Raw genomic sequence first — 27,732 nt, 5'->3', positions numbered from 1 at the left:
ACTTTAAAGTATTTTTTTCTAATTCTGTGAAGAAAGTAATTGGTAGCTTGATGGGGATGGCATCGAATCTATAAATTACCTTGGGCAGTATGGCCATTTTCACGATATTGATTCTTCCTATCCATGAGCATGGAATGTTCTTCCATTTGTTTGTGTCCTCTTTTATTTCACTGAGCAGTGGTTTGTAGTTCTCCTTGAAGAGGGCCTTCACATCCCTTGTTGGATTCCTAGGTATTTTATTCTCTTTGAAGCAATTGTGAATGGGAGTTCACTCATTATTTGGCTTTCTGTTTGTCTATTATTGGTGTAGAGGAATGCTTGTGACTTTTGCACATTGATTTTGTATCCTGAGACTTTGCTGAAGTTACTTATCAGCTAAAGAGATTTTGGGCTGAGACAATGGGGTTTTCTAAATATACAATCTTGTCATCTGCAAACAGGGACAATTTGACTTCCTCTTTTCTTAATCGAATATCCTTTATTTCTTTCTCCTGCCTGATTGCCCTGGCCAGAACTTCCAACACTATGTTGAATAGGAGTGCTGAGAGAGGGCATCCCTGTCTGTGCCGGTTTTCAAAGGGAATGCTTCCAGTTTTTGCTATTCAGTATGATATCGACTGTGGGCTTGTCATAAATAGCTCTCAGTATTTTGAGATACATCCCATCAATACATAGTTTATTAAGAGTTTTTAGCATGAAGGGATGTTGAATTTTTTCAAAGGTCTTTTCTGCATCTATTGAGATAATCATGTAGTTTTTGTCTTTGGTTCTGTTTATATGACGGATTATGTTTACTGATTTGCATATGTTGAACCAGCCTTACATCCCAGCAATTAAGCCAACTTCATCGTGGTGGATAAACTTTTTAATGTGCTGCTGGATTCGATTTGCCAGTATTTTGTTGAGGATTTTTTCATTAATATTCATCAGGGATAGTGGTCTAAAATTATATTTTTTTGTTGTGTCTCTGCCAGGCTTTGGTATCAGGATGATGTGGGCCTCATAAAATGAGTTAGGGAGGATTCCCTCTTTTTCTACTTGTTGGAATAGTTTCAGAAGGAATGGTACCAGCTCCTCTTTGTACCTCTGGTAGAATTTGGCTGTGAATCTGTCTGGTCCTGGACTTTTTTGGTTGGTAGGCTATTAATTATTGCCTCAATTTCAGAACCTGTTATTGGTCTATTCAGGGATTCACTTCTTCCTGGTTTAGTCTTGGGAGGGAGTATGTGTCCAGGAATTTATCTATTTCTTCTAGATTTTCTAGTTTATTTGGATAGAAGTGTTTATACTGTTCTCTGATCGTAGTTTGTATTTCTGTGGGATCAGTGGTGACATCCCCTTTATCATTTTTTATTGCGCCTATTTGATTCTTCTCTCTTTTCTTCTTTATTAGTTTTGCTAGCAGTCTATCAATTGTTTTGATCTTTTCAAAAAACCAGCTCCAGGATTCACTGATTTTTTGAAGGGATTTTTATGGCTCTCTCTCCTTCAGTTCTGCTATAATCTTAGTTATTTCTTGCCTTCTGCTAGCTTTTGAATGTGGTTGCTCTTGCTTCTCTAGTTCTTTTAATTTTAATGTTAGGGTGTCCATTTTAGATCTTTCCTGCTTTCTCTTGCAGGCATTTAGTGCTATAAATTTCCCTCTACACACTGCTTTAAATATGTCCCAGAGATTCTGGTATGTTGTGTCTTTGTTCTCATTGGTTTCAAAGAACATCTTTATTTCTGCCTTCATTTCGTTATGTACCCAGTAGTCATTCAGGAGCTTATGTACCCAGTAGTCATTCAGGAGCAGGTTGTTCAGTTTCCATGTAGTAAGCGGTTTTGAGTGAGTTTCTTTTTTTTTTTTTTTTTGTATTTATTTTTTTTTAATTTATTTATTATTATTATACTTTAAGTTGTAGGGTACATGTGCATAACGTGCAGGTTTGTTACATATGTATACTTGTGCCATGTTGGTGTGCTGCACCCATCAACTTGTCACTTACATCAGGTATAACTCCCAATGCAATCCCTCCCCCCTCCCCCTCCCCATGACAGGCCCCTGTGTGTGATGTTCCCCTTCCTGAGTCCAAGTGATCTCATTGTTCAGTTCCCACCTATGAGTGAGTTCTAGTTTGATTGCACTGTGGTCGGAGAGAAAGTTTGTTATAATTTCTGTTCTTTTACATTTGCTGAGGAGTGCTTTACTTCCAACTATGTGGTCAATTTTGGAATAAGTGCTATGTAGTGCTGAAAAGAATGTATATTCTGTTGATTTGGGGTGGAAAATTCTATCAATGTTTATTAGGTCCATGTGGTGCAAAGCTGAGTTCAATTCCTAGATATCTTTGTTAACTTTCTGTCTCGTGGATCTGTCTAATGTTGACAGTGGGGTGTTAAAGTCTCCCATTATTATTGTGTGGGAGTCTAAATCTCTTTGTAGGTCTCTAAGGACATGCTTTATGAATCTGGGTGCTCCTGTATTGGGTGCATATATATTTAGGATAGTTAGCTCTTCTTGTTGAATTGATCCCTTTACCATTATGTAATGGCCTTCTTCATCTCTTTTGATCTTTGTTGGTTAAAATCTGTTTTATCAGAGATTGCAACCCTTGGTTGCAACTAGGATTGCAACCCCTGGTTTTTTTGTTTTCCATTTGCTTGGTAGATCTTCCTCCATCCCTTTATTTTGAGCCTATGTGTGCCTCTGCACGTGACATAGGTCTCCTGAATACAGCACACTGATGGGTCTTGAGTCTTTATCCAATTTGCCAGTCTGTGTATTTTAATTGGAGCATTTAGTCCATTTACATTTAAGGTTAACATAGTTGTGTGTGAATTTGATCCTGTCGTTATGATGTTAGCTGGTTATTTTGCTCAATAGTTGATGCAGTTTCTTTCCGGCATTGATGGTCTTTACAATTTGGCATGTTTTTACAGTCTTTTGCCCATTTTTAAATTGTGTTGTTTTCTTGCTAATGAGTTGCTTGAGTTCTTTATATATCTTGCATATTAATTCCTTATCAGATGTATAGTTTGTAAATATTTTCTCCCATTTCATAAGTTGTCTTCTACCTCTGTTGATGATTTCCTTTGCTTTGCAGAAGCTTTTTAGTTAGATGTAATTCTATTTGTCTGTTTTTGCCTTTGTTTCTTTTATTTGCTTAGATCAATCTCATGAAGTGTGGCTTTATGTTTTTAGATGATCATCTTTCATTTAATGCGCAATCATTGTAATTTTGGCATTTTAAAAATAATTCATTTATTAAAAAACTAATTGTTGAGCAATTATTACATACCAGGCTTTCTGCAAGTGCTAGTGATCCAGAGATAACAAGGGAATCTCCTACTCTCAAAGAGCCTGCCATCTAGTGGGAGATGCAGGAATGTAATTGAGTAGAACAGAATGAGATTAGCTGCAGAAGAGCCATGAGAAAAGAACAAAGTTCTAAGAGAACATAAAGGGGTGGCACTACTTACTTTTGTGAAAAAAAATTCAGAAAAACTTATACAGGGAGGAGGAGTTTAATGTAACTATGTAGGGAGCTGTCATGGGTATTCCAGTTAAAAGAAACGTGTCAGGAGCATAAAAGAGGCTGGCCCATTGGGTTGGCTGCACATGTATGTGTTTGTTAAGGTTTGGGAGTGTGTGAGTGAATGGTGGAAGGTGAGTCTGGAAGGAAAAGCAGTACTAGATCTTGAGCATTCTTATATATGACAATGAAAGATTTGCAATTAATCCTGTAGGCAATGGAAGTTAGCAAAGAGGCTCTCAGTAGGGAAATGGCATGATTAGATTGAGGCTTTCGGGTGATCACTCTGGCAAAGCTGCAGAGAACAGACTGAGAGGACGCCCCAGACTGGGAAACTAGTTAGTCCACTACAATTGGCCTAACATTTGAGCAGTGTGGGAAGAAAGGAGGAGACATGTCAAAGAACTACTCAAAAGGTATACTTAGTCCAGTTTGGTTGAGAATGAATGACACGTGGGTAGATAGCAATGAGTCTAAGATGCTCCCTATATATCAGTATTTGGAAATTAGAGGGAAGAGAACACATTGCTCCATGCTAAGGACCAATATGAGGAGAAGCATTTTGAAAAGAAGATGTGTCCAGTGTTCAAGGAGTGATTGTGCAGTAAGGTAGAGATCATTAAAGAGCCAATTTGAAGTTTAGAATGAAGTCTGGGTGAAAAATCAAACGCGATTAGTGGAAAGTCTCTTAGAGGTTAACCTATAATTTCTATGAAAACACAGGAATTTATTTTCATATTCCTAATAGCAAACGCAAAACCTTTAACTACACATATATTTAATAAATACATTTTATAGGTACCTATGTAAAATAAAGTATGACCACCACACAACAAACTCAGTGGCAGAAAAGGTCCAGTGCAATCAGTATATTTAAATTCTACTGGGAGCATTGCAAATTAAAACTACATTTAGGGAGACTATATAGCAATATATAATAAGAGCTATAAAGATGATCATATCATTTTACCCAGTAATCCTACTCCTTGTTATTAAAGGAAATAATTCAGTGTATATTAATGAAACTGACCTTATAGTTCTGATCTTTATAATAAGTTATAAGAAAATGGTTTAATGTGTATATGTATATATTTACTCGAAGTAGAAATATGAAGGCTAAAAAAATGGGAAGATATTTAAATTGGTTTTAAAACAGCATTTAAAATGACCACAATTATGAGAACACATGTATGCCAATACAGATTCACTGGAAAAATATTAAAAATGGAAACTGTCAGATGGTAAGATTATAGATCATTTTATTTCCTTTTTATCTGAAATAAGTTGGTACCTCACGACTTTTCAAAAGCTTCTATAAATGTGTATGTCAAGTTGTAATAAAGCAAACATATGCATATAGACATGCTTGAATAGTTATTAATTGTTTCTTGGGTACCTGGGGAGATTGGAGTGAAGAAAGGGGGGCAACTTGAATAAAGGTGGAGGAGAAAAATGACAGAAAAGAAAGCAAAGGATTGCGAAGCTCAGTGTGACAGCAGCCTCTCTTCCCCTCCTGAGAGAGTCAAAGGGTGGCACCACGGACTCATGATCCATGGCTGTGGAAGCCTCATGTCACACTGGATGTCACATGAGGTGGGATGGAACACAGTGACCACTCTACCTCATTTCCTTTACAGTTTCCGTGCTGGGCCATGGCAGTGAACAGCCTTCAGGCATGTCTACAGCGGAAGATCTGAATTCAGGCTGGTGGCAAGAGACAACACAACCACGTTTTCTTTTATGCATAGATTAGGTTTCATTGACACATTAACCACAGATAAAGGGGTAAAGACCACAAGGCGTTAGGTTAGTATGAACAGGGAAAAGGGACTTTTTTTTTTGAGAAAAAAAAAAAAAGCATCAGTATTGCAAAGACTTTCCATGATCCCACACCCACCTAGAAAGCCCCCTCTCACCGCAGGAAGTGCACTGACCATTGGAGGCATAAAAGAGGTCCTCAAAGAGCCTGATCCTCACTCTCTCCCTGCACAGCTCAGCAGGACCTCAGCCATGAGACTTCTCACCCTGGCCCTCCTTGGCATCTGCTGTCTCACTGCATACATTGTGGAAGGTAAGTCGAGAAGCTGTCTGTGAGATAAAGAACAGGGAAGCAAGGCAGGTGGGCACACATTTTGGGTTTGACTCAGGTTTTGACTGAAGTAAACTGCTTTCCCCAGGCGAGCCTTAAACTTCCCATGTGCAAAAAAGGAATGATGATTTTGACTGTAGGGGGCTTCATAAACTCCCAGAACAGGGAGAATTTGGTTAGTATCTGGGCTCCTACTTTTCCTAATTGGGTAATTTTGGGCACATTTCTTAACCACTCAGGGCCTATGCTTATTTATGTATAAATTGAATAGAATAACAGACATGATCACTTGATATTAAGATTAAATAAATATTATGGTTTATTTATTTAATAACATCAGATTTCCTTAGAAACAGTAATTTTTTGATTAATGTTAGCTATGGATTAGAGGCGATGATTATAAATGCATTTGTAGCTTTTGCCCATTTAATATATTGTTTGATAAATTATCAAAATCTTTGAGAGTTCAGTTACAACGTGGGGATTCACCAGAGAATGTATATTCTGGAGCAAATCAGTGTTTTCAATACCAAACCTGTGTGAAGGTGACAGTGTGCTTCCTGTGGACTGGATGTCCCAGTCTTGCCTTCCTTCCCCTTGATAATGCAATAAGGGACCCCTTTTAGGACACAGCACAGGCAGAAAGATAACCGGCTTGATGGGGTTCACACCAGGTGCAATCACTACCAGCTGAGGCTTCTTTTTTTCCAGCAAGGTGGTGATGGTGTTAACCCCTGCTCAAAGAAAGGGTGATTTCCTATGGGGACACCACCTTTGCCAGCAGGTTTCTTCTCAGCCTGGGCCAACAGTCTCTGCTTCTTCTCTTGCTTTGTCTCTGGTCAGTACTTGTGAATCAGCTTAAGTGGCTGAGTAGCTGTTTGGGGGTCTAAGGCCTGGGAGAGCTGGTTAATGGCAGAAGGTACTTTCAGCTGCTTATAGAGGATAGCTCTTTGCAGATGGAAGCAGATATAGTGGGGCCATTTCACAAAGCAGGTGAGGTCCCTTTTGGGCTGGATATCCTGCCCAATGCCTGCCTAAGAAAACTCTTAGGCCTTTTCTCACACAGAGGTTTCATCACTTTCTTAGCCTCCAGCTTCCTCACGACAGCAGGGAGTGGGGCCACCTTCTTTCCTTTGGCCTTCCTTCTTTTCAGCATCTTGGCGGCTGACAGGGAGAGACATTTTACCACTTAAAAATGAGAACACCTTTCTTTACTCAGTCAAAAACATGCTTCCTTCCCCCACTGAATGTTGCCTTGCATAGAGTACTCTTCACGCGTTACTCTGTAATCTCACTCTAACACGTTGCACTATTTGACATGATCTTTTCTGTTTACCTGTCTGTGGCCTGGCTCCCTCAGTAGAAGATATGCTCCATGAAAACGGGGATAAAGTCTGTCTTAACAAAACATGTGGGACACGACAGGCACTGTTGTATAAATGAATGAATGAGTGTCACTGGGGCATTAACTAGCTGTCCCAAATGTCTAAGTGAAAATATACACAGAAATGGAATAACATCTTGTTATTCTCTCTCAGCGTGAAATTCCTGAAACAATTCTATTGATTGAGTCAAATATTTACTAAGAATCTGTGATGGGCAAGAGATTCAGGATGCCTATTGGTCATCTCCTCCCCCAAAAACAAATGGCCTTATATTCTCACAACATTCTCAGAGTAATTTAACAGATGATTGTTCCTATGATCTTGATAATTGCTTTATTTTTAATTGTCTGGGTTTTTTTCTCACCAGGTGTAGGGAGTGAAGTCTCAGATAAGAGTACCTGTGTGAGCCTCACTACCCAGCGACTGCCAGTCAACAGAATCAAGACCTACACCATCAAGGAAGGCTCCTTGAAAGCAGTAATGTGAGTTTGCCTCCTCAGAAGTTGGGCTGGGTGGATATCTAGAGGTATGGAAATACAGTATACAGAAATGCTGCCTTCCTCAGGAAAAGTAGGTCAACATGGAGGAACAGCTCAACTTAACTGACAACCACTTTATTTTTCCTTATCAATCATGTCTTTATGCAGTCCAACCAAATGGCAATTATTGCAAAAATTTGGCTGCCAAATAAAGAATAGAAGTCCTCCTCTATTTAGCTTAGTGGAAGAGTCTGTTGAATACTGTGCATAGCTCTGAGGTCTAGGTTTAGAGATGGCTGGCCCGTGTCAGGGTTTCCCTGCAAGCCTCACTGGAGTTGGGGGTTCTTAGGGTTGAGTTAGGCAGAGTCCCTTGCTTTATCAGTTGCCATATTTCAACGAAATGAGTCAATGCACAACTACATGGTCCCTTTCTTCTACCAGAATCTCATTTTTAGAAGTAATAACTCTTCTCAACACATAATTGCAATCTTTACTCTAAAACATGAAAATGTAAAAATCACCTTTTATTAAAAAAATAAGATGAGTATTTTTACATTTGAAAAGGAAGAGGGTATGTAATAATGGAACTAGATGGCCTCAAATGTCTTTTTGTTACAACATTTGGTGACATGGATGAGAAAAGGAACCTGTGAATTGTGGTGAACAAAGGGGCTGGATACTACTTGCAGATATTTCTCCTTTATGTTAAAATAGATGACAGAAGACGGGTGCCCATTTTTGATCTCATGGCTCTGAAAGACTATTTCTTGCAGTAATTTCTGCACAAGATCTCTTCAAGTCTGCTCTGATCTTAACTCTTGACCCCAGGGCTTTGAGAATGTGGCTAAATTCGTCTGTGTTTTCCTTGCATTACAGTTTTATTACCAAACGTGGCCTAAAAGTCTGTGCTGATCCACAAGCCAGGTGGGTGAAAGACGTGGTCAAGAGCATGGACAGGAAATCCAACACCAGAAATAACATGATCCAGACCAAGCCAACAGGAACCCAGCAATCGACCAATACAGCTGTGACCCTGACTGGGTAGTAGCCTCTGGCACCCTGTCCCTCTCCAGCCAGCAAGCTCATTTCACTTCACACACGCATGGACTGAGTTTATACTCACCTTTTATGAAAGTATTGCATGAATAAAGTTATTCCTTTGTATTTTTACTTTTAAATGTCTTCTGCATTCACTTATATGTTCTAATTAATAAATTATTTATTATTAAGAATAGTTCCCTAGTCTATTCATTGTATGTAGGGAAAGGTAGTATATCATTTGTGTTTGATTTCTGTCCTACTTGTACCTCTCTTTGATGGTAACCATAATGGAAGAGATTCTGGCTAGTGTTTATCAGAGGTGAAAGCTGTAACAATCACTCTTAGAGTCCAGCTTGTAATGGTTCTTTACACATGAGTCACAAGTTACAGCTGTGACAATGACAACAATTCAAGATCTATTTCAACTTGTATCTATAATAAAATTCTATTTATACAATAAGGGAGAAAATAATCCAGTCTGCATAAACGTCTTCTTTTGAGAAATGTCTGTTCATATCCTTTGCCCACTTTTTGATGGTGTTGATTTTTTCTTCTAAATTTGTTTAAGTTCTTTGTAGATTCTGGATATTAGTCCTTTGTCAGATGGGTAAATTGTAAAAATTTTCTCCCATTCTGTAGGTTGCTTGTTCACTCTGATGGTAGTTTCTTTTGCTGTACAGAAGCTCTTTAGTTTAATTAGATCCCATTTGTCTATTTTGGCTTTTGTTGCCACTGCTTTTGGTGTTTTAGTCATGAAGTCCTTGCCCATGCCTATGTCCTGAATGGTATTGCCTAGGTTTTCTTCTAGGGTTTTTATGGTTTTAGGTCTAACATTTCAGTCTTTAATCCATCTTGAATTAATTTTCGTATAAGGTGTAGGGAAGGGATCCAGTTTCAGCTTTCTACATATGGCCAGCCAGTTTTCCCAGCACCATTTATTAAATAGGGAATCCTTTCCCCATTTCTTGTTTTTGTCAGGTTTGTCAAAGATCAGATGGTTGTAGATGTGTGGCATTATTTCTTAGGGCTCTGTTCTGTTCCATTGGTCTATATCTCTGTTCTGGTACCAGTACCATGCTGTTTTGGTTACTGTAGCCTTGTAATATAGTTTGAAGTCAGGTAGCAAGATGCTTCCAGCTTTGTTCTTTTGGCTTAGGATTGTCTTGGCAATGCAAGCTCCTTTTTGGTTCCATATGAAGTTTAAAGTAGTTTTTTGGACCAATATCCCTGATGAATATCGATGAAAAAATCCTCAATAAAATACTGGCAAATCGAATCCAGCAGCACATTAAAAAGATTATCCACCACGATCAAGTTGGCTTAATCCCTGGGATGCAAGGCTGGTTCAACATATGCAAATCAGTAAACATAATCCGTCATATAAACAGAACCAAAGACAAAAACTACATGATTATCTCAATAGATGCAGAAAAGACCTTTGAAAAAATTCAACATCCCTTCATGCTAAAAACTCTTAATAAACTAGGTATTGATAGGACATAGCTCAAAATACTGAGAGCTATTTATAACAAACCCACAGTTGATATCATACTGAATGGGCAAAAACTGGAAGCATTCCCTTTGAAAACTGGCACAAGACAGGGATACCCTCTCTCAGCACTCCTATTCAACATAGTGTCGGAAGTTCTGGCCAGGGCAATCAGGTAAAAGAAAGAAATAAAAGGTATTCAATTAGGAGAAGAGGAAGTCAAATTGTCCCTGTTTGCAGATGACATGATTGTATATTTAGAAAACCCCATTGTCTCAGCCCAAAATCTCCTTAAGCTGGTAAGCAACTTCAGCAAAGTCTCAGGATACAAAATCAATGTGCAAAAGTCACAAGCATTCCTCTACACCAATAATAGACAAACAGAAAGCCAAATCATGAGTGAACTCCCATTCACAATTGCTTCAAAGAGAATAAAACACCTAGGAATCCAACTTACAAGGGATGTCAAGGGCCTCTTCAAGGAGAATTACAAATCACTGCTCAATGAAATAAAAGAGGACACAAACAAATGGAAGAACATTCCATGCTCATGGATAGGAAGAATCAATATCGTGAAAATGGCCATACTGCCCAAGGTAATTTATAGATTCGATGCCATCCCCATCAAGCTACCAATTACTTTCTTCACAGAATTGGAAAAAAACTACTTTAAAGTTCATGTGGAAGCAATAAAGAGCCCGCATTGCCAAGAAAATCCTAAGCCAAAGGAACAACGCTAAATGCTCCAATTAAAAGATACAGACTGGCAAATTCGTTAAAGAGTCAAGAATTATCAGTGTGCTGTATTCAGGAGACTCATCTCATGTACAGAGACACACATAGGCTCAAAATAAAGGCATGAAGGAAGATCTACCAAGCAAATGGAAAACAAAAAAACCAAGGGTTGCAATCCTAGTCTCTGATAAAACAGATTTTAAACCAACAAAGGTCAAAAGAGACCAAGAAGGCCATCACATAATGGTAAAGGGATCAATTCAACAAGAAGAGCTAACTATCCTAAATATATATGCACCCAATACAGGAGCACCCAGATTCATAAAGCAAGTCCTTAGAGACCTACAAAGAGACTTAGACTCCCACGCAGTAATAATGGGAGACTTTAACACCCGACTGTCAACATTAGACAGATCCACGAGACAGAAAGTTAACAAGGATATCCAGGAATTGAACTCATCTCTGCACCAAGCAGACCCAATAGACATCTATAGAACTCTCCACCCCAAATCAACAGAATATACATTCTTCTCAGCACCACATCACACTTATTCCAAAATTGACCACATAGTTGGAAGTAAAGCACTCCTCAGCAAATGTAAAAGAACAGAAATTATAACAGTCTCTCAGACCATAGTGCAATCAAACTAGAACTCAGGATTAAGAAACTCACTCAAAACCGCTCAACTACATGGAAACTGAACAACTTGCTCCTGAATGACTACTGGGTACATAACAAAATGAAGGCAGAAATAAAGATGTTCTTTGAAACCAATGAGAACAAAGATACAACATACCAGAATCTCTGGGACACATGTAAAGCAGTGTGTAGAGGGATATTTATAGCACTAAATGCCCACAAGAGAAAGCAGGAAAGATCTAAAATTGACAACCTAACATCACAATTAAAAGAACTAGAGAAGCAAGAGTGAACACATTCAAAAGCTAGCAGAAGGTGTTGCTACTAACTGAGGTGGGAAAATGCAGTAGTTGCTGGTTTGAGGGAGAATATTAGGGGCTCTGTTTTGGTCATGTTAAGTTTAGGTGCTTAGTAGACATCTATATGAAAATGTCAAGTAGACAGATAGCTAGGTCAGGAATCCAGAGGACATGTTTAATCTGGAAATAATAATTTTGAAATCATCAGTTTATATGTGGCACTTAAAGCCTTGATAATGGGCAAAGCATGTAGGTAGAGCTGATTAAAAATATAAGAGGTTCAAGGACTGAGCCTGGGATACAGATTGGGAAAATGAGGAGGAATCAGCAAGGAAAATTGGCAAGTAGTCAGAAAGATATGAGGAAACCCAATCCTGTGTGGTATTCTGGAAATCAAGACAGGAGGGTGTTTGCACAAATAGGGTGAGCAACTTTGCCAAATGCTGTAAATAAGTCAGAAATTAGAACTCAAAAATAGTTGGATTTAAAAGCATGGCTGTCACAAAATGACCATAAGAGAAAAAATGTCAGTGGATTGGTAAGAGCAGAAACCTTTGAAGAAGGGTTGAGAAGACCTGGGAGAAGAATTAGTGACAACTCTTTAAAGAGAATAATTTTAGACTACAGTTGTCTCATAAGCATCACTATAGAGGCTTGGAGAGAAAAAGAACTAAGTGAAAGCTGAAGTGGAAGTGGAGTCAAGAGAGGGTGTTTTGTTTGTTTATTTTGATTTTTACATGAGAGAAAAAATATCAAGTTTGTACACTAATGGAAATGATTCAGTGGAAAGTTTAACACTTAGTATAATATCCAGTGTATCATACACATATTATATATGATACATATGATACATATAATATATGTATCATATATAATATAGAATATATGTACTGTATATTAGAATATACATGTATATGTATCATATATAATATAGAATAGCATTTATATATTATATATTTTATATTTTATATTTTATATATATAATATATACAATATATAAAAATGCTATTCTCTTAATAATATGAATTCATAAATGCATGCCCCTAGAAACTGGGTATGTACTCCTGATTCTTTACATTTTCAATTTCATTATTTCCACTAGAAACTAATGGTATTTGCAATTTGATCTATAGTTAAACTGTTTTCTGGTATGGATAAGAGAAAGAAATAATAAATAATACCTTGTTAGAGCCCATCATAATTACAGATTTTTGATAAAAATATGATTTCATTAAGAGTTTTATAAACAGCCATTAGACACAAATTACCTGCCCTTAACGTTGTAACAGTTTTAAAAAATAACTGTTGAATTCAAGATTAAAAGGAAACCTCCCCAGGCATAGACTGAGTCTTCCTCTTCTTTCAGCTACTACTGATTAGTATTTGATTTAATCCTGGATGTTTATTCAACGTTCCAGTGGCAGTAAAGTTGATTTCTCCTAAGAGTCTGATATCTGTGGACTCAGATCCCCCCTAATGGGAGTGGCACATCAACTTCTTAGGTAATTCAAGAAGTACCTCCTGCGTTGGCAGTCCCTTTCACTGACTTCAGTATTATTACTTGCTTTTGGTGTTACCTTAAGAATTCCTTCAAGAGAATGTGTTCAACATTGTGGTTTCCTGCCCAACTGCAGCTTAACTTTATAATAAAACACCCTTCAACCCTTCCTTCCTGTTGCTTCTGCCCTTGCCCCAAGCCAAGAGTAGTGAAAACTCTGCTAAGTAATAACCATAGGATCTCTCTCTTAGCCCCTTGGTCTCTACTTTCACTCTGGATATAATAACTTAGGCCACAAAATCATTCACAATTCCCATTGCAAAGCTTTTTATCTCTTTTCTATTAAAAACTTAATATTGTATCAGCTTCTCTGCTACCAGATGCCTCAATTTTACTCTTTCGTAGCCTGTTGTAGTTTTTTTGTTTGTTTGTTTATTGAGATTAACCTCACACATTTGATTTTTTTTAATAGTTATGCATTTTGAAGAGAACAAGGAATAGCTTTAGACTGCAGTTGCCTCAGAAAGCTTATTTAATGTTTGACAGGGCAAATATTTCTTCTCTGTTTTTTTTATTGACAGGTACAGTCACACACACATGTGTTAGAGCATAACAAGTATAGCTTAAAATTGCTTATAATAGTCACTAACATTTGCTGAGCATTTACTCCATCTCTAGCACTCTGCTAAACATTTGGCACACATTATCGTGTTTGATTCTCCATTTTGCTACTGACAAAACCAAGAATTTGGGAAGGTTAAAGCATTTGTCCAGGTTACACAGCTAATAAACGGTTGATTAGGGATTTGAATACAGCTGATCTGACTCCAGTAGCCACCTACTTAACCACTCAGGAGAGAGTTTGTTTGCAGGACGATGTATAAGGGCAAAACTTGTCCAGCCAAGTCTCAAGGGCAGAGGAGACAGATCTCTCCTAAAGAAAAAGCCTTGGTAGGAAGGAGTTATAATACACCGGAAGGTTATAATACACTGAAAGTGTAACAGTCCCTTGAAGTTCTATTATTTACCTTAAAATTTGCGATGATTTTGCATTCTGCTTCCTAATATATTTATATTGCTTTAATATAAAAGAAATATTTGGCTCTATTAAAGGATAAAAAAGACGTAAATATTTACGAACCAGATAACAAACATTGTAAGGATGTCAATTTTCCCCAAATCAATCTACTATTCAATGCAATTCCAGTTAAAAATTCCATAGAGTTTTTGGAGAAAACTTTCTAATACAATTTTTAAATTTATATGGCCCAAAGATATTCACAGATAGCTAAAACAAGTTGGGAAAAGAAAAACTGAGAGTAAACATTTCCCCTATCAAATATTAAGACATAAGATAAAGCTCTGATAATAAAAAACACACTAGTGTCAATTTAGAGATTAACAACCAGAACAATAGAAAGCTCAGAATCACGTTTATAAATTATGCATCTATATACACACACATACATATGTGTGTGTGTGTGTATATATAAACTATGATCAGATAAGAATAAGGTATATTATTCACAATGTGTTGTTGGAAGCTTTTGCTTATTTTGCAGAGAAAAATAAAACAAGTTTCCCACCTCACACCATGTATAAAAATAGGCTTCTGATACATTAAATGCAAGAAGGAAGAAAAGAAGGGAAGGGGAAGGTAGAAAGACAGAAGGAGGGAGGAAAGGAAGGCAGAAGGGGAAAGAAGGAAGGAGGGAAGGAAGGAAGGAAAAAAGGAAGGAAGGAGGGAGGAAAGGAAGGAAGAAGGGAAGAAAGGGAAAGAAGGAAGACCTAGGAGAGTATCTTTATTACAACTGGATGAGGGAAAGATAACATAACTATGTTCCCAAAGAATAACTCACAAAGAAAAATAATCTGATATATTTTCCTATTTCAAAATTACAGATAAACACAGAGTTGCTGTCTATCTTATTGCCTTATTCACTTTCTTCCTAGTGTTTACCACTTTACGATACTGACTAGTTTACTCATTTGATTTGGGGTCTTGTGCTCATTTAAAGGTATGCTTCAGGAGAGCAGGTACTTTTCCTATTGTGTTTACCACTGTAGACACGGCCCCAGAACTGTGTCTGGCATAATATGTGGGCAATAAACGGGTCCTTTGTACATTGTCTTAAGGATTTTTTAAATATTCCTGAATTTTATAGATCCTACTGCTATCTGGGATTCCCTTTCCTTACCATTTTGCAGGTTCTACTAAAACTTCCTCTAACATAACTCCTAAAGGGTATCTACAAGACTGCTTATTAGAGAAATTTCAGTTTCTACCATGCCTGAAACTCTAATTGAATCCCTGTAGGCAATAGTAGGACTGTTATGAAAATGTCTCTTGAATGCATCATGTAGGGTTGATCCTTTTAGAGAGATAATACCTTTAGGATACAACTAAAACCAAAGAATTGAAAATAGAAGAAAGCATATTTCAGCCTAACTCTACAAATTATTTTATCCCATTGCAATTGTCCAGAAAGGAAGCAGGCTGACTTGAGAAGCAGTAAATTATGTATCACTGTTTGGGCAGAGTCTGGAGGACTCTGAAGAACAAGAGTCCAGAAGAAGAGAGAAAAGGTGAGAAGAAATGCTCTTCAAGGTTCCTTCCATCCTAGAGCTCTAAAATCCTTAACCAGTTTTTTCTTATACCCATCTCCTCTTCACAGGACTCTTCCCTTCCCCCTATTAGGAATATTGAAGCAGCATAATGCCAAAAGCAGTTATAAACACTATAAATAATCATTACTCTCAACATTTGATGAGTGACACCAAAAATTAAAGGAAGCTTGCACAGTAAAGCAAGCACACTGCAGTGTATTTATTTTGGGCTCTGGAATACAAAGACACATGGTCAGAGACACACATTCATCTTCCATTCTTAGTGCCCCATGCCCGCCCCCACTAAAGGAGAAACTTAAGTGAACATCATGCCAATACTCCACGGTGTGGGCTGAAATTCATAGACAGAAGGATCAGCACAGAATAAGTTATGCAGCCCCTCGTCCCTTGAAATTCCATGGAGATGCTTGGTCATGCACAACTGAACATACTAAGAGTTTTGCTTTAGTTTTACTCTGTCTACAATAGAGGTCCTACTCCCTGTTGCTCTTCTTTTTTAAAAAATAGGGATCCCATGAGAGTGGCCTTAGAAGTAGGAGGCAAAAGTTCTGAGAATGGGTACCAGATGCTCAGGAGTTGCATTCCCATACTGATAGCACCCAGGGACCTTGTGGGAAGCTGCGGCTGCATCTAGAACTTTTCCACCTGGCAGGAGTCCCCCAACCCTATCCCTCCACTCCCCACCTCCCACCTACCCTTCCAACCCTGGCCCAAGAGCTCATTGCCAGGAATTCCCAAGAGGGTCTCAGGACCCTGTGATAGACAATCCCACTCATCTCCCCACCCTGCTCTCTGCCTCCACACCCCAATCAGCTCTCTGATTATGCTATAGAGCCTAGTGATGCTTACACTATAGAGCTCTCTGGCACTATGGGCACTTGCACATCCCTTACCTTATTTGATCCTCCTAAGAGCCTTGTAAGGGAAAACAGCAGGTATGATTATGTCCACTGTATTCATGAAGAGACTGAGATGCAGAGAGGATAAAGTGACTTGCCTAAGTCATCCAACTATGTGGCAAAGCCAGGACTTGAGGTAGGCCATCAGAACCCACATCTCATGCATTCACCTCCAAAATATGTATCTCATCAGGTTGCCAGACAGTGATGCCATCCATGTCAAACAGAGCAACTGTAAAAGGAATGGTTATGCATGCCTCATTAGCTCTGGAAAGAAGGGCAGCATGCCATAATTCTCTGAAATCTGAAGAAGTAAGAACATGCTCCCACCAGAGAGCAATTCCCAGCAGAACAGCTCTCCTTGAGATGTGTCACCTTCACACGTAAGCACTGCCTAAGACCAGTTATTGGCCATCTGGGGAAGTAACACACAACAGGTGCAGAGTAAGACTGAGATGATTAGATTACTCCCTCTGCTTTCCCTAGATTACAGGGTAATGATTATATCAGAAAAGGAAGTGATTTTTCTCAATCTTTGCTGGTGGATTACATGTGAAAGTACAATCACAACAACCACAGTTCCTGCACCTAACTCAGAAGTGGGACAGGATATAGAGACATCAGAGAGAAGAGAGAATGACTACTTAAGTGCAGCTCTTCAGAGGTGACACAGACAAAATATGCCCTGTTTGCCCAATATTCTCCTTGCTTCACAAGGAGAAGATAAGGCTAGCCATCTAGTTTTAGTGGCAGAGCTTGAGATGCCAATGTTTGAATTAGGAAACTGTCTTGATATTACTTGACTTGTATCAATGGCCTGGGGTCTGCACTCATTCTGCCACTAACTGGCTGTGTGGTGATAAATATAGTAAAATCAAAAGAACACTGGATTAGGAGTTAGGAGACTTGGGTGACTGTGACCCCTGGAAAAGTTGATTCTCTTCTCTGGGCACTGATTTCTTCATCTATGAAATGAAGGAGTTAAACATAATGATCTCCAACTTTCCGTTAATTTCTGAAATTCAAAGTCATTTTCGACACATGGAAAATTAGATGGCTAAACATGTTTTCTAAAAAATCCTTTTTGGTCTTAACATTTTAAAGTTTCATAAATATATTTTCTCAGTCGTTTCTTTCTTGGGATAAACATGTGGTCCCTAGCATTTAAAATGATACCTCTGCAGTAAACATAAACTCTGTGGATTGTACTGAATTAGTAAATTGTTGTGGTCACTAGGGTCACCTACTAGTTTATATGCCACCTTCATGTAAATTATAAAAAGGCATCCCCTCTGGCCAGACAAGCTGGAAAAGTGTGTCTTTCTGTGCAGAAGTAGTCACATAGAGGGCTAAAAGAGCAGTGCTTAGGCTGAATTTCAGCTTCCTCCTGCCTCCTCAGCTGGATACCCTTACACAACGTACAAACTGCTCAACTAAACACAGCAGCCCTAATAGAGTCTAAAATACTGAAGCTTTTGTTTCAAGCCATTCTCATATTTTCCGAGGAAAATGCTGAAAAGATATAACTGGCAGCATTCTATGCTGTCTGAGCTGGGCATAGACTGTGCTGAGGATTGAATGGTCACAAGGCTGATTTTACTATTGATGTCCTAATGGATGAACAGAGCACCATCAATCATCACTCCGGCAAAATGAAAAATCAGAATGCAATCTCCAATGGTCCATGATTAAAACATTAATCTGATTAACCTACAGAAGAAATCAGTTACTCCATATACTAAGCTTCCTTTCAACTAGATTTTAAGCTCCTTGAAACAGTGGTTTCTTGTTCACGTTTATACCTCCAGAATAGACTACAGTGCCAGGCATGAAATAGATGTTCAATTAAACAGTTACTGACTGAACTCACCATATGAAGTTGATTGACTCAGATACCCCAAGAATGGATATTTATGTCACACAAATGAAACATGATGAAGTTGAAGTAGAATTAGGAAAAGTCAGCCTAGAGTACTGGTTCTCAATCTTTTTTAAACAAAAATCACCAGGTGATCCTGACAGGTGTCTCCCTACTCTGCACCCCTCCTCCACCACTTGAGAACCCTTAAAGGGTTGAGATTTTCTAGACACCAACTCTGAAGGTCCTCCTTGCAGCTTACACAAACCTAAACAGAGTACAGAGGAATGATTCTTCTCAACCTTGAGGGGCAAAGATCCTTGTTAGATTTAACCCCCATCCCTCCACTGCCCACCACTCTGGTTGAGGCCTTTGATGACAACATGTAGAGCAATAAGGCCCTCTGGGGATTTGTATTGTCACCAATGGTTATTTACTAGTTCATGCCATTAGTTGAGGAAAAAGTAATTTGATAATAGTGTCTTTCTTTACATATTTTTTTAAAACACAGAAAATGTTTTCAATCTGAAGAAAAGTACAGAAAATAAAACAGCAAATATCAATGTACTTTCTACTCAGAATTAACAAATGACACTGTGCCTTATTTGCTTCAGATATTTTCTAAAGTAATACAAGATCTACATCCTTTAGGATCTACATCCCCCATCCTATTTCCTGTCCTCCCTGGACAGAGGCAAGCACTATCCAGCAGTTGATGGATGTTTTTATTGTTTGTGTTTTATGTTTTGCTCTTAATGGCATGGTATCAAAATTCTTATTTCCCGTGTCCTCCCAAAACTTGATCTTGCTAGTCTTATGTTTTTGCCAATCTGATAATTGTGAAATAGTATCTCATTGTTTTAACTTGCATTTCTCTGATTACTAGGAAGTTTGAGCATTTTTCATATATTTGGGTTGGCCATTCAAACTTCCTTTTCAGTAAATGGTCCTTTCACATGTTTTGTCCATTTTCCCACTAGGTTGTTAGATTTTTCTTATTGATTTTTAATAATTCGTTAATATTCTGGATACAAATCCATAGATTTTTTTTTTTTGAGACAGAGTCTCACTGTATTGCCCAGGCTGGAGTGCAGTGACTTGATCTCGGCTCACTGCAACCTCTGCCTCCTGGGTTCAAGCAATTCTCCTGCCTCAGCCTCCTTAGTAGCAGGGACTACAGGCACGTGCCACCATGCCCAGTTAATTTTTGTATTTTTAGTAGAGATGGGGTTTCACCATGTTGGCCAGGCTGGTCTCAAACTTCTGACTTCAGATGATCCGCCCACCTCGGCCTTTGAAAGTGTTGGGATTACAGGCATGAGCCCGGCCTATTTTCTTAGTTATATGGATATAATGGAGAAGTTTTAAATTGAAGTTTTCAAACTATTTGATGTTTTCCTTTGTCATTTATCATTGTGTAACATAAAAACCATGGTATAACATAAAAGTATTATATTTTGATTGAAAGGTTTTTCATATTTAGCCATTTTATCTGGAATTTTGTTTGAAGTATAGTATGAGGTAAGGATCTATTTTTATATTTTTCAGTATGGAAAGGTAGTTTTCTCTATACATTTATAACTAATCCAGTATTTTTCAGACTCTATATTTGTAATATATTAATGAGACTTTTTTTAAATTAGTGGATTCTAGCTATCATTTTTTTAAAAACTAAATTATATAGAAAATATTAGACTACATTTCATATAGCAAAAGTAAACAGTGTTCACAGAACACATACATATGCTTTGGTTGAGTACTGAAACATAAAATAAAATATTTTTTTTCTGTGGGTTTTGATTGAAAATATTTGTAGTACACTAAAAATGTCAATTATTTCTCCCATTTATTTGTTACGCCATTTCTATGATATATCATGGTCTTATATGTGATTAGGTTTGCTTCTGGCCTATCCAATTCTGTGGACTTTATTTAACGTAGTGCTAATATCATGGTATTTTATTTGTATGGCCTATTAACATCTTCTTCATGTTATTCTTCAAACTAGTCTTGATTCTTGACTATCTTTCCATGTGAATTTTAGATACTCTTTGCCTAAATAAAACAAAACTTTTATATTTTGACTAAAGCTGCTTTGAATATATTCATTAGTTAGTTTGGGGAGAATAGACATAATATTAAATCTTGGTCTAGCTTTCCTAGATTTGGGTTTATTTTTATATCCTCCAATATTTTCTGTGTGGGTTTTCTTTACGTTTAGGTATACATTTAACAAACACTTATATGTACCAAGCTACTATTCTAAGCACTTCACAATCATTAATTCATTTAAGACTTACAACAATCTTATGAAATATAACTATTATTTTCCCCCATCCTATTGTCATGTTACAAATGAGGAAATTTAAACACAGAGAGTTTAGTTAATTTTCTTAAGGTCACACATCTTGAAAGCATAACAGTCAGAATTTTAATTCAGGCAACTCGGTCCCAGAGTTCTTGTGCTCATCCAATATGCCATGCCATCTCTCCAAATATTTTGTCAGATTTACTTCTAAGTACCTCATTGCTTTAATGAAAACAATAGCCAAATTGTTCGGGATGTTTATCTCTGTGGTCAGTTTTTATAAATATTCTATGAATAAATATTTCTTGTGTGTTGAGTGTAAATTTTAATATATGAGATCGAGGTAATTTGCACTGATATATCTTCTACATGTATTTCTTCACAATGTTTTATCTGTGTGATCTGGGAGAGATGCGTTGAAATTCCTTACTATGATTCTGGATTTGTCAATTTCTCCACACAATGCTCGTGTGTGTGTGCACACACGCACGCACGTGTACACCAATTTTATTAGACGCATGTAAGTTCACAGTTGTTACATGTTTAGGCACTTTTCCCACCACTTTTCATTCAGCAAAATCACTTTGTATATGTTTAATTATTTCTTTCCTCAAATTAAGTTTTGTTTAATAGTCAAAATACAGTGATGTTTTAAAATGTGGGCTTTGAAGACAAATGGTGTGACTTGGATTCCAGCTTGGCACTTCCTAAATACATGACCTTAGCACTAACCACAGTGCCTGGCTCTATAAACTTTGGTTATTGCTAGACTGCTACTGCTTTCTAGACTTTTATTTGCTAGGTTACTGGCACATCTTTTCCATTCTTTGTCTTTCAACTTATTTTTATCACTATGTTTACAAAAGCGTGTTTGTAAGTAGCAAATAGCTCAATTTTTAATCTGCTCTTTTAATAGATAGGGTTACTCCATTTATATTGTGATTATTGACATTTTTTTACATGAAGAGCTGACAAATTGTGGCCCATGGGAAAAATATAGCCCAGCATGTGTTGTTGTGTATAATAGTTTAGTGAAACATAGCCACTCTCAGCCATCTAGGATGGTTGCTTTTATTCTTCAACCTGTAAAGCTGAATCATTGCAATAAAGATCATATTACCTGCAAAGCCAAAATGATTCATTCTGTGGCCTTTTACAAAAAAAGCTTGCTGACACCAGATTTATACCATCTTACTTTTTCTTTCAGACATGATTTCTTCTATTTTTTCCCCTTGTCCCGTATTCATTGGGTGAATCAAGTCGTATTTACTGCCTTAGTTTCCCTCTACTAATTTAAAAGTTATACATTCTATTTCTACTCTTTTAGTGGTCATTTTTACTTTTTAACATGAATATTTTTGCTTTTAAAATTACTTTATTGAGATGTAACATACAATAATTTGCACATAAAGTGTACAATTTGATAGGTTTTGATATACGTGTGTGTATGTATGTATATATATATATATATACACCCATGAAGTTAAAATCAAGAAAATAAACATATCCATCACTCCCAAAATTTTCCTCATGTATAACCCTTCTTCTCTTCCTTCCCTGCCCCCACGTCCCCAAACTACAAATGATTTGCTTTCTGCAAGTATAGATTAGTTTGCATTTCCTAGAGTTTATTATAAATTAACTCATACATTATACACTCTTGTTTCTAACTTTTTTCACTCTATTTGTCTTTTTTTTTTTTTGGTTTTTTGTTTTTGTTTTTTTGAGACGGAATCTCGCTCTGTCGCCCAGACTGGAGTGGAGTGCAGTGGCGTGATCTCTGCTCACTACAAGCTCTGCCTCCCAGGTTCACTCCATTCTCCTGCCTCAGCCTCCCGAGTAGCTGGGACTACAGGCACCCACCACCATGCCGGAATAATTTTTTTTTTTTTTTTTTTTTTTATTTTGCGTTTTTAGTAAAGACGAGGTTTCACCGTGTTAGCCAGGATGGTCTCGATTTCCTGACCTCATGATCTGCCTGCCTTGGCCTCCCAAAGTGCTGGGATTACAGGCATGAGCCACCATGCCCGGCCCACTCGATATTATTATAAGCATGGAATTGTTTCATGTATTCGTAGTTCACTTCTTTTTTTTAATTTTAGTATGTACTGCCATAAAAAATAAGGACATTTTCACCCAACCACAATACTATTGTTATGCATGACAAAATTAATAGTAATTTCTTAACATTATTGAATGCAAAAATCTTTGTTCAAATTCCCTTATTAGTAATCAAAATGTTTCTGCAGCTTATTTTCCTTTTTTTTTTTTTTTCACTTTTTAAATTTTACTTTAAGTTCTGGGATACATGTGCTGTAAGTGTAGGTTTGTTACATAGCATACATGTGCCATGGTGGTTTGCTGTACCTATCAACACGTAATCTAGGTTTAAGTTATGCATGCACTAGGTATTTGTCCTAATGCCCTCCCTCTCCTTTACCCCCATCTCCCAACAGGTCCTGGTGTGTGATGTTCCTCTCCCTGTGTCCATGTTTTCTCATTGTTAGTTTATTTCTTTTTATTGCTTAGTAATATTTTGTTGTATGGATAAACCGCAATTATTTAACCACTCATCTGTTGATGGAAATCTGTGTATCTTCCACTTTGAGACTATTATAAATAAATCTGCTGTAAATATACAGGTATTGATATCAATATATTTTCTTTTTCTCTTGGGCAAAATCCTAGAAGTGGAATCACTGAATTATATTGTGGGTGCATGTTTAACTTTTTAAAAATTGTTGAACTGTTTTCCAAAGTAGTTGTACCATTTATATTACCACCATCAGTGTGTTGGAGTTCCACTTTTTCTACATTCCTGTCAAGACTTGATGTGGTCAGACTTTTTAATTTCAGCCACTTTAATAGGTGGGTAGTGATAGTTCATTGTGGTATCAATTTGCATTTTCTTAATAGCTAATGATCACACCCCTTTTCATGTGCTTATATTTGTCATCCTTATATCTTCCTTAGTGAAGTAGCTGTTTAAATCTTTTACCCATTGAGGGAGAGAGAGACTTGCTTTGTTTGTTTTATTCAACATGCATATTGGCTTAAGAAAATCTACGTATTAGTGAATCCTCTCCTCTATAGTCCTCCTTGCTAAGACAAGAATTTTAGAACTTTTACTTCTAGTCTTAAACATTCCATCTTCTGTGCCATTACGGTATAATATTTTAGTTCTACCTAGTTTTTAACCATTTGTCTTAAAAATAATTAATCCCTTTTATACATCTATACTTAATTTGGATGTATAAAACCAGCACAACACCAGTTTTTTAGCCTCAGTTGTTCCTGACATCCCAATCCTTCCTTCTGTTTTTTTTTTTTTTCCTCCAGGAGTAATATTTCTTAGTTCTTTCACTGAAATAACTAAGAAATTAAGTTTTTGTATCTCTGAAAATGTCACTATTTGCCTCACATTGGTATGCTTATGTAACAGTGTAACTTTGGGTTGACATAGACATTTATTCTCATTTTGAAGATATCTTTTTATAATATTGATATAGTTTGGATGTTTGTCCCTGCCCAAATCTCATGTTGAACTGTAATCTCCAATGCTAAAGGTGGGCCTGGTGGGAGATGTTTGGATCGTGGGGGCAGATCCCTCATGGCTTGGTGCTGTCTTCAGGATAGTGAATTCTGGTGAGATCTCGTTGTTTAAATGTGTGTGGCACCTCTTCCCACAAACACTCTCTCACAAATTCTCTCTCTTTCTCTCTCTCTCTCTCTCTCTCTCTCTCCATTCTTGCTACATTATGTGCCTGTTCCCCCTTTGCCTTCTGCCACGATTGGAAGCTCCCTGAGGGCACCTCCCCACAGAAGCAGATGCCACTGTGCTTCCTGAACAGACTGCCAATTAGATCTCTTTTCTTATAAATTTCCCAGCCTCAGTTATTTCTTTATAGCACTGCAAGAATATAGATATCAACTGGTTGTTTATTTTTTTTTATTTTTTTGGTTTTTTTGAGACGGAGTCTTGTTCTGTCGCCCAGGCTGGAGTGCAGTGGCATGATCTCGGCTCACCACAAGCTCCGCCTCCTGGGTTCACACCATTCTCTTGCCTCAGCCTCCCGAGTAGCTGGGACTACAGGCGCCCACCACCACGCCTGGCTAATTTTATTTTGTCTTTTTTAGTAGAGACGGGGTTTCACTGTGTTAGCCAAGATGGTCTCGATCTCCTGACCTCATGATCCACCCACCTGGGCCTCCCAAAGTGCTGGGATTACAGGCGTGAGCCACCGTGCCTGGCCTATTGTTTTTATAAAAAATTGTTGCTTGTGAAATTTTTTGTTATTTTCTAAAAAATGTATCTTTTCTTTCTAGTAGCTTTTAAGCATTTTCCCTCTGTCTTTGATGTTTTCCACATCTACTACAATATGTCTGGGTGTAGAAATTTTTAAATTCATTCTGCTTGGAACTGAATGCATTTCTTCAATCTGAAAACTCATCTCTCATGAGTTTTGTTAAATTCTCAGCCATCATCACTGATACTTCTTCTCCTTTATTGCATCTAGTCTCTCTGTCTGGAGCTCCTATTAGAAATATGTTGGACCTTCTCATTCTATCTTCCATCTTTCTTAACTTCTCTTCTACATTTTCCACATTTTCCTTCCCTGTTTTGTATTCTAACTAATTTCTTCAGAGCTTAATTCCTATTTGCTTATTTTCTTTTCAAATATGTCTAGTTAATGTTTAATCTGTCTGTTGAGGTTTCTTTAAATTATTATTCTCAATTTGTTTGTTTAGCTCTTTCTAAATTTTTTCCTTATATCCTTTACTTCATTTATTTTATTTTATTTTTATTTATTTATTTATTTATTTTTTTGGAGATAGGGTCTTGCTCTGCCATTCAGGCTGGAGCACATTGGTGCAATCTTGGCTCACTGCAACCTCCACCTCCCAGGCTCAAGTGATTTTCCTGCTTCAGCCTTCTGAGTAGCTGGGACTACAGGGGCACACCACCATGCCCAGCTAATGTTTTGTATTTTTAGTAGAGACAGGGTTTCATCATGTTGGACAGGCTGGTCTCAAACTCCTGACCTCAGGTGATCTGCCCGCCTCGACCTCCCAAAGTGCTGGGATTACAGGGATGAGCTACTGCGCCCAGCCCATTTACTTTAGTATTTTAACTATTGTTATTTTAAAAATAACTCCCTGGAGACTTCTCTATTTTCTATGTTCTATATTTCCTCACGTTTTGTTTTCTCATTTACTGTGTTTGTCATCTGTTCCTCCCTCTCTCTCTCCCTCTCTCTCTCACTGTTTCTCTCTCCCTGTTGGTCATGGGGTTCTATCTATATTGTGTAATTCATGTAAATAAGTGAACCTTCTGACATACACTTTCTTCTGAAGGAGTGCCCTCCTGGTGAAGAGGTCCTCATGGAACAGTGTCACATTGGCCTTTGCTGGTATCCCACTAGTTTCACTATTTTTTGATTTGTAGAGATTTTGTTGTTGTTGTTACTCTTGGTTTCTTTGCTTACAGTTTCAACACCATACAGGTAGTATAAATTAGGGTTGTATACCTTCTCCCAGCAGAGGTTTAACATTCTGATTTTTCTTAGGTCACCCTTTTTCAATATACTTCCCAAAATATGGTACCCACTGGCATGCTTGTTCCAGACTGTCAAACAGGTATTTTCTAGTCTATTTTATGGATGGGGCATTTGCCCTGCCTGGCTTTGGGCAAAGAGGTCATTTTCAGCTTCTCATTTTATAGGAGGTTGAGATCTCCTGCTGCCTCTCCACCCATGAAAATCATAGCCCTCACTCCACTTGTAAGGTCTATACCTGCTCCTCTGGGTGCTGTGCCCTATTCAGCTCCAGCTCCTGCTCACTGCTCAGTCTTTAAGTTTACTCTCAATTCTAGCACCTCTAGATTTCCTTTCCCTGGTTTTGAATCCAGAAATTAATTACTTCACATTATATTGTATTATCTTGTATTTTACTCAGCACTTCCATGTACTTGAAATGGAGGGGATCTGTATACATCAGTTTCATCTGCTGTATTGACTGGAAATGATCTACACCTTGGTTCTTAAATTTAATATATATATAAATCCTTAACTTTATTATTTTTATTTTATTCTTGTTATTTTAAAATGGTCATATAAAATCAATAGAATTAATAACGTTAGTCCATGTCTACAAAATAATGATGTGAATATTGCTTATGATGTGGGTCCTCTCTCTGATTACCAGATTAGAGTCACCTGCTCTTTCAAGTTATTAATAGATGAGTTCTATTTTTTTCATACTTTGTTTCTTATGAAATCTCTTCAAAATCTAAGAATTTAAAGATCCAGATTCAGAGTATTTGCTAATTCCAAACATGTTCTCAATGTTAGAGTTAGCTTATGGCACATATAAAATGTGATTCAATTTATATAATATTCAAAATTAAATTTGCACATAAACTTTTCTCATAAGTAGAGAGTACTTTGATTTGGCTCTGGTTTTAAGAGACAAGACCTTGGCTTGTGTATGGATTCACTGCTACACACATACTTGTAAGGTTTCCTGCGGTCAAGGAACTCCTTGAGTCCTGGAGTCTGAAGGGATTAAACACCCGGTATTTGTCTAGCACATATAAGCACTGAGAATGCCAATTGTCCAAAGTTTCAGTGCAACAGTCAGCAAGCAAAAAGAGTTGGCAGAAAAGGGAAACGGGCCTAATCAAGCTGTTGTGAAGTAGCTAAACTGTATTCTACCAGATAAGAGGCTTTGCAGTTCTTTAAGATAAACAAATCACCTTCCTCCTGCAACCTCGTGGTCATAAGGGACCCTTCTGTCCCTCTGACTTCTAGGTTTAGGTTAAAGCCTCAAACTCCACAGCCTTTGTAAAGTCAAAAATCTAGTTTCTGCAG

General features: G+C 37.5%; 2 protein-coding genes across 2 annotated transcripts in view; one reads left to right on the top strand and one right to left on the bottom strand.

Annotated features, from left to right (window-relative positions):
* LOC105493010 (lymphotactin) overlaps positions 1–27,732 on the bottom strand; it is a 170,056-nt gene that overhangs the window by 35,132 nt on the left and 107,192 nt on the right. The gene's annotated exons all lie outside the window — the stretch shown is intronic.
* LOC105493011 (lymphotactin) lies at positions 5,387–8,916 on the top strand. Its single transcript, XM_011760439.2, has 3 exons — positions 5,387–5,586; positions 7,357–7,471; positions 8,345–8,916. Exons 1-3 carry the CDS (start codon positions 5,397–5,399, stop codon positions 8,511–8,513), a joined length of 474 nt encoding a protein of 157 aa, XP_011758741.2. The 5' UTR covers positions 5,387–5,396; the 3' UTR covers positions 8,514–8,916.

The sequence above is a fragment of the Macaca nemestrina genome, chromosome 1 (genome assembly GCF_043159975.1).
Source record: "Macaca nemestrina isolate mMacNem1 chromosome 1, mMacNem.hap1, whole genome shotgun sequence".
In the NCBI taxonomy this organism is placed as follows: domain Eukaryota; kingdom Metazoa; phylum Chordata; class Mammalia; order Primates; family Cercopithecidae; genus Macaca; species Macaca nemestrina.
Note: the sequence above shows the minus strand (reverse complement) of the source record. Positions and strands in the feature narration are given on the sequence as shown.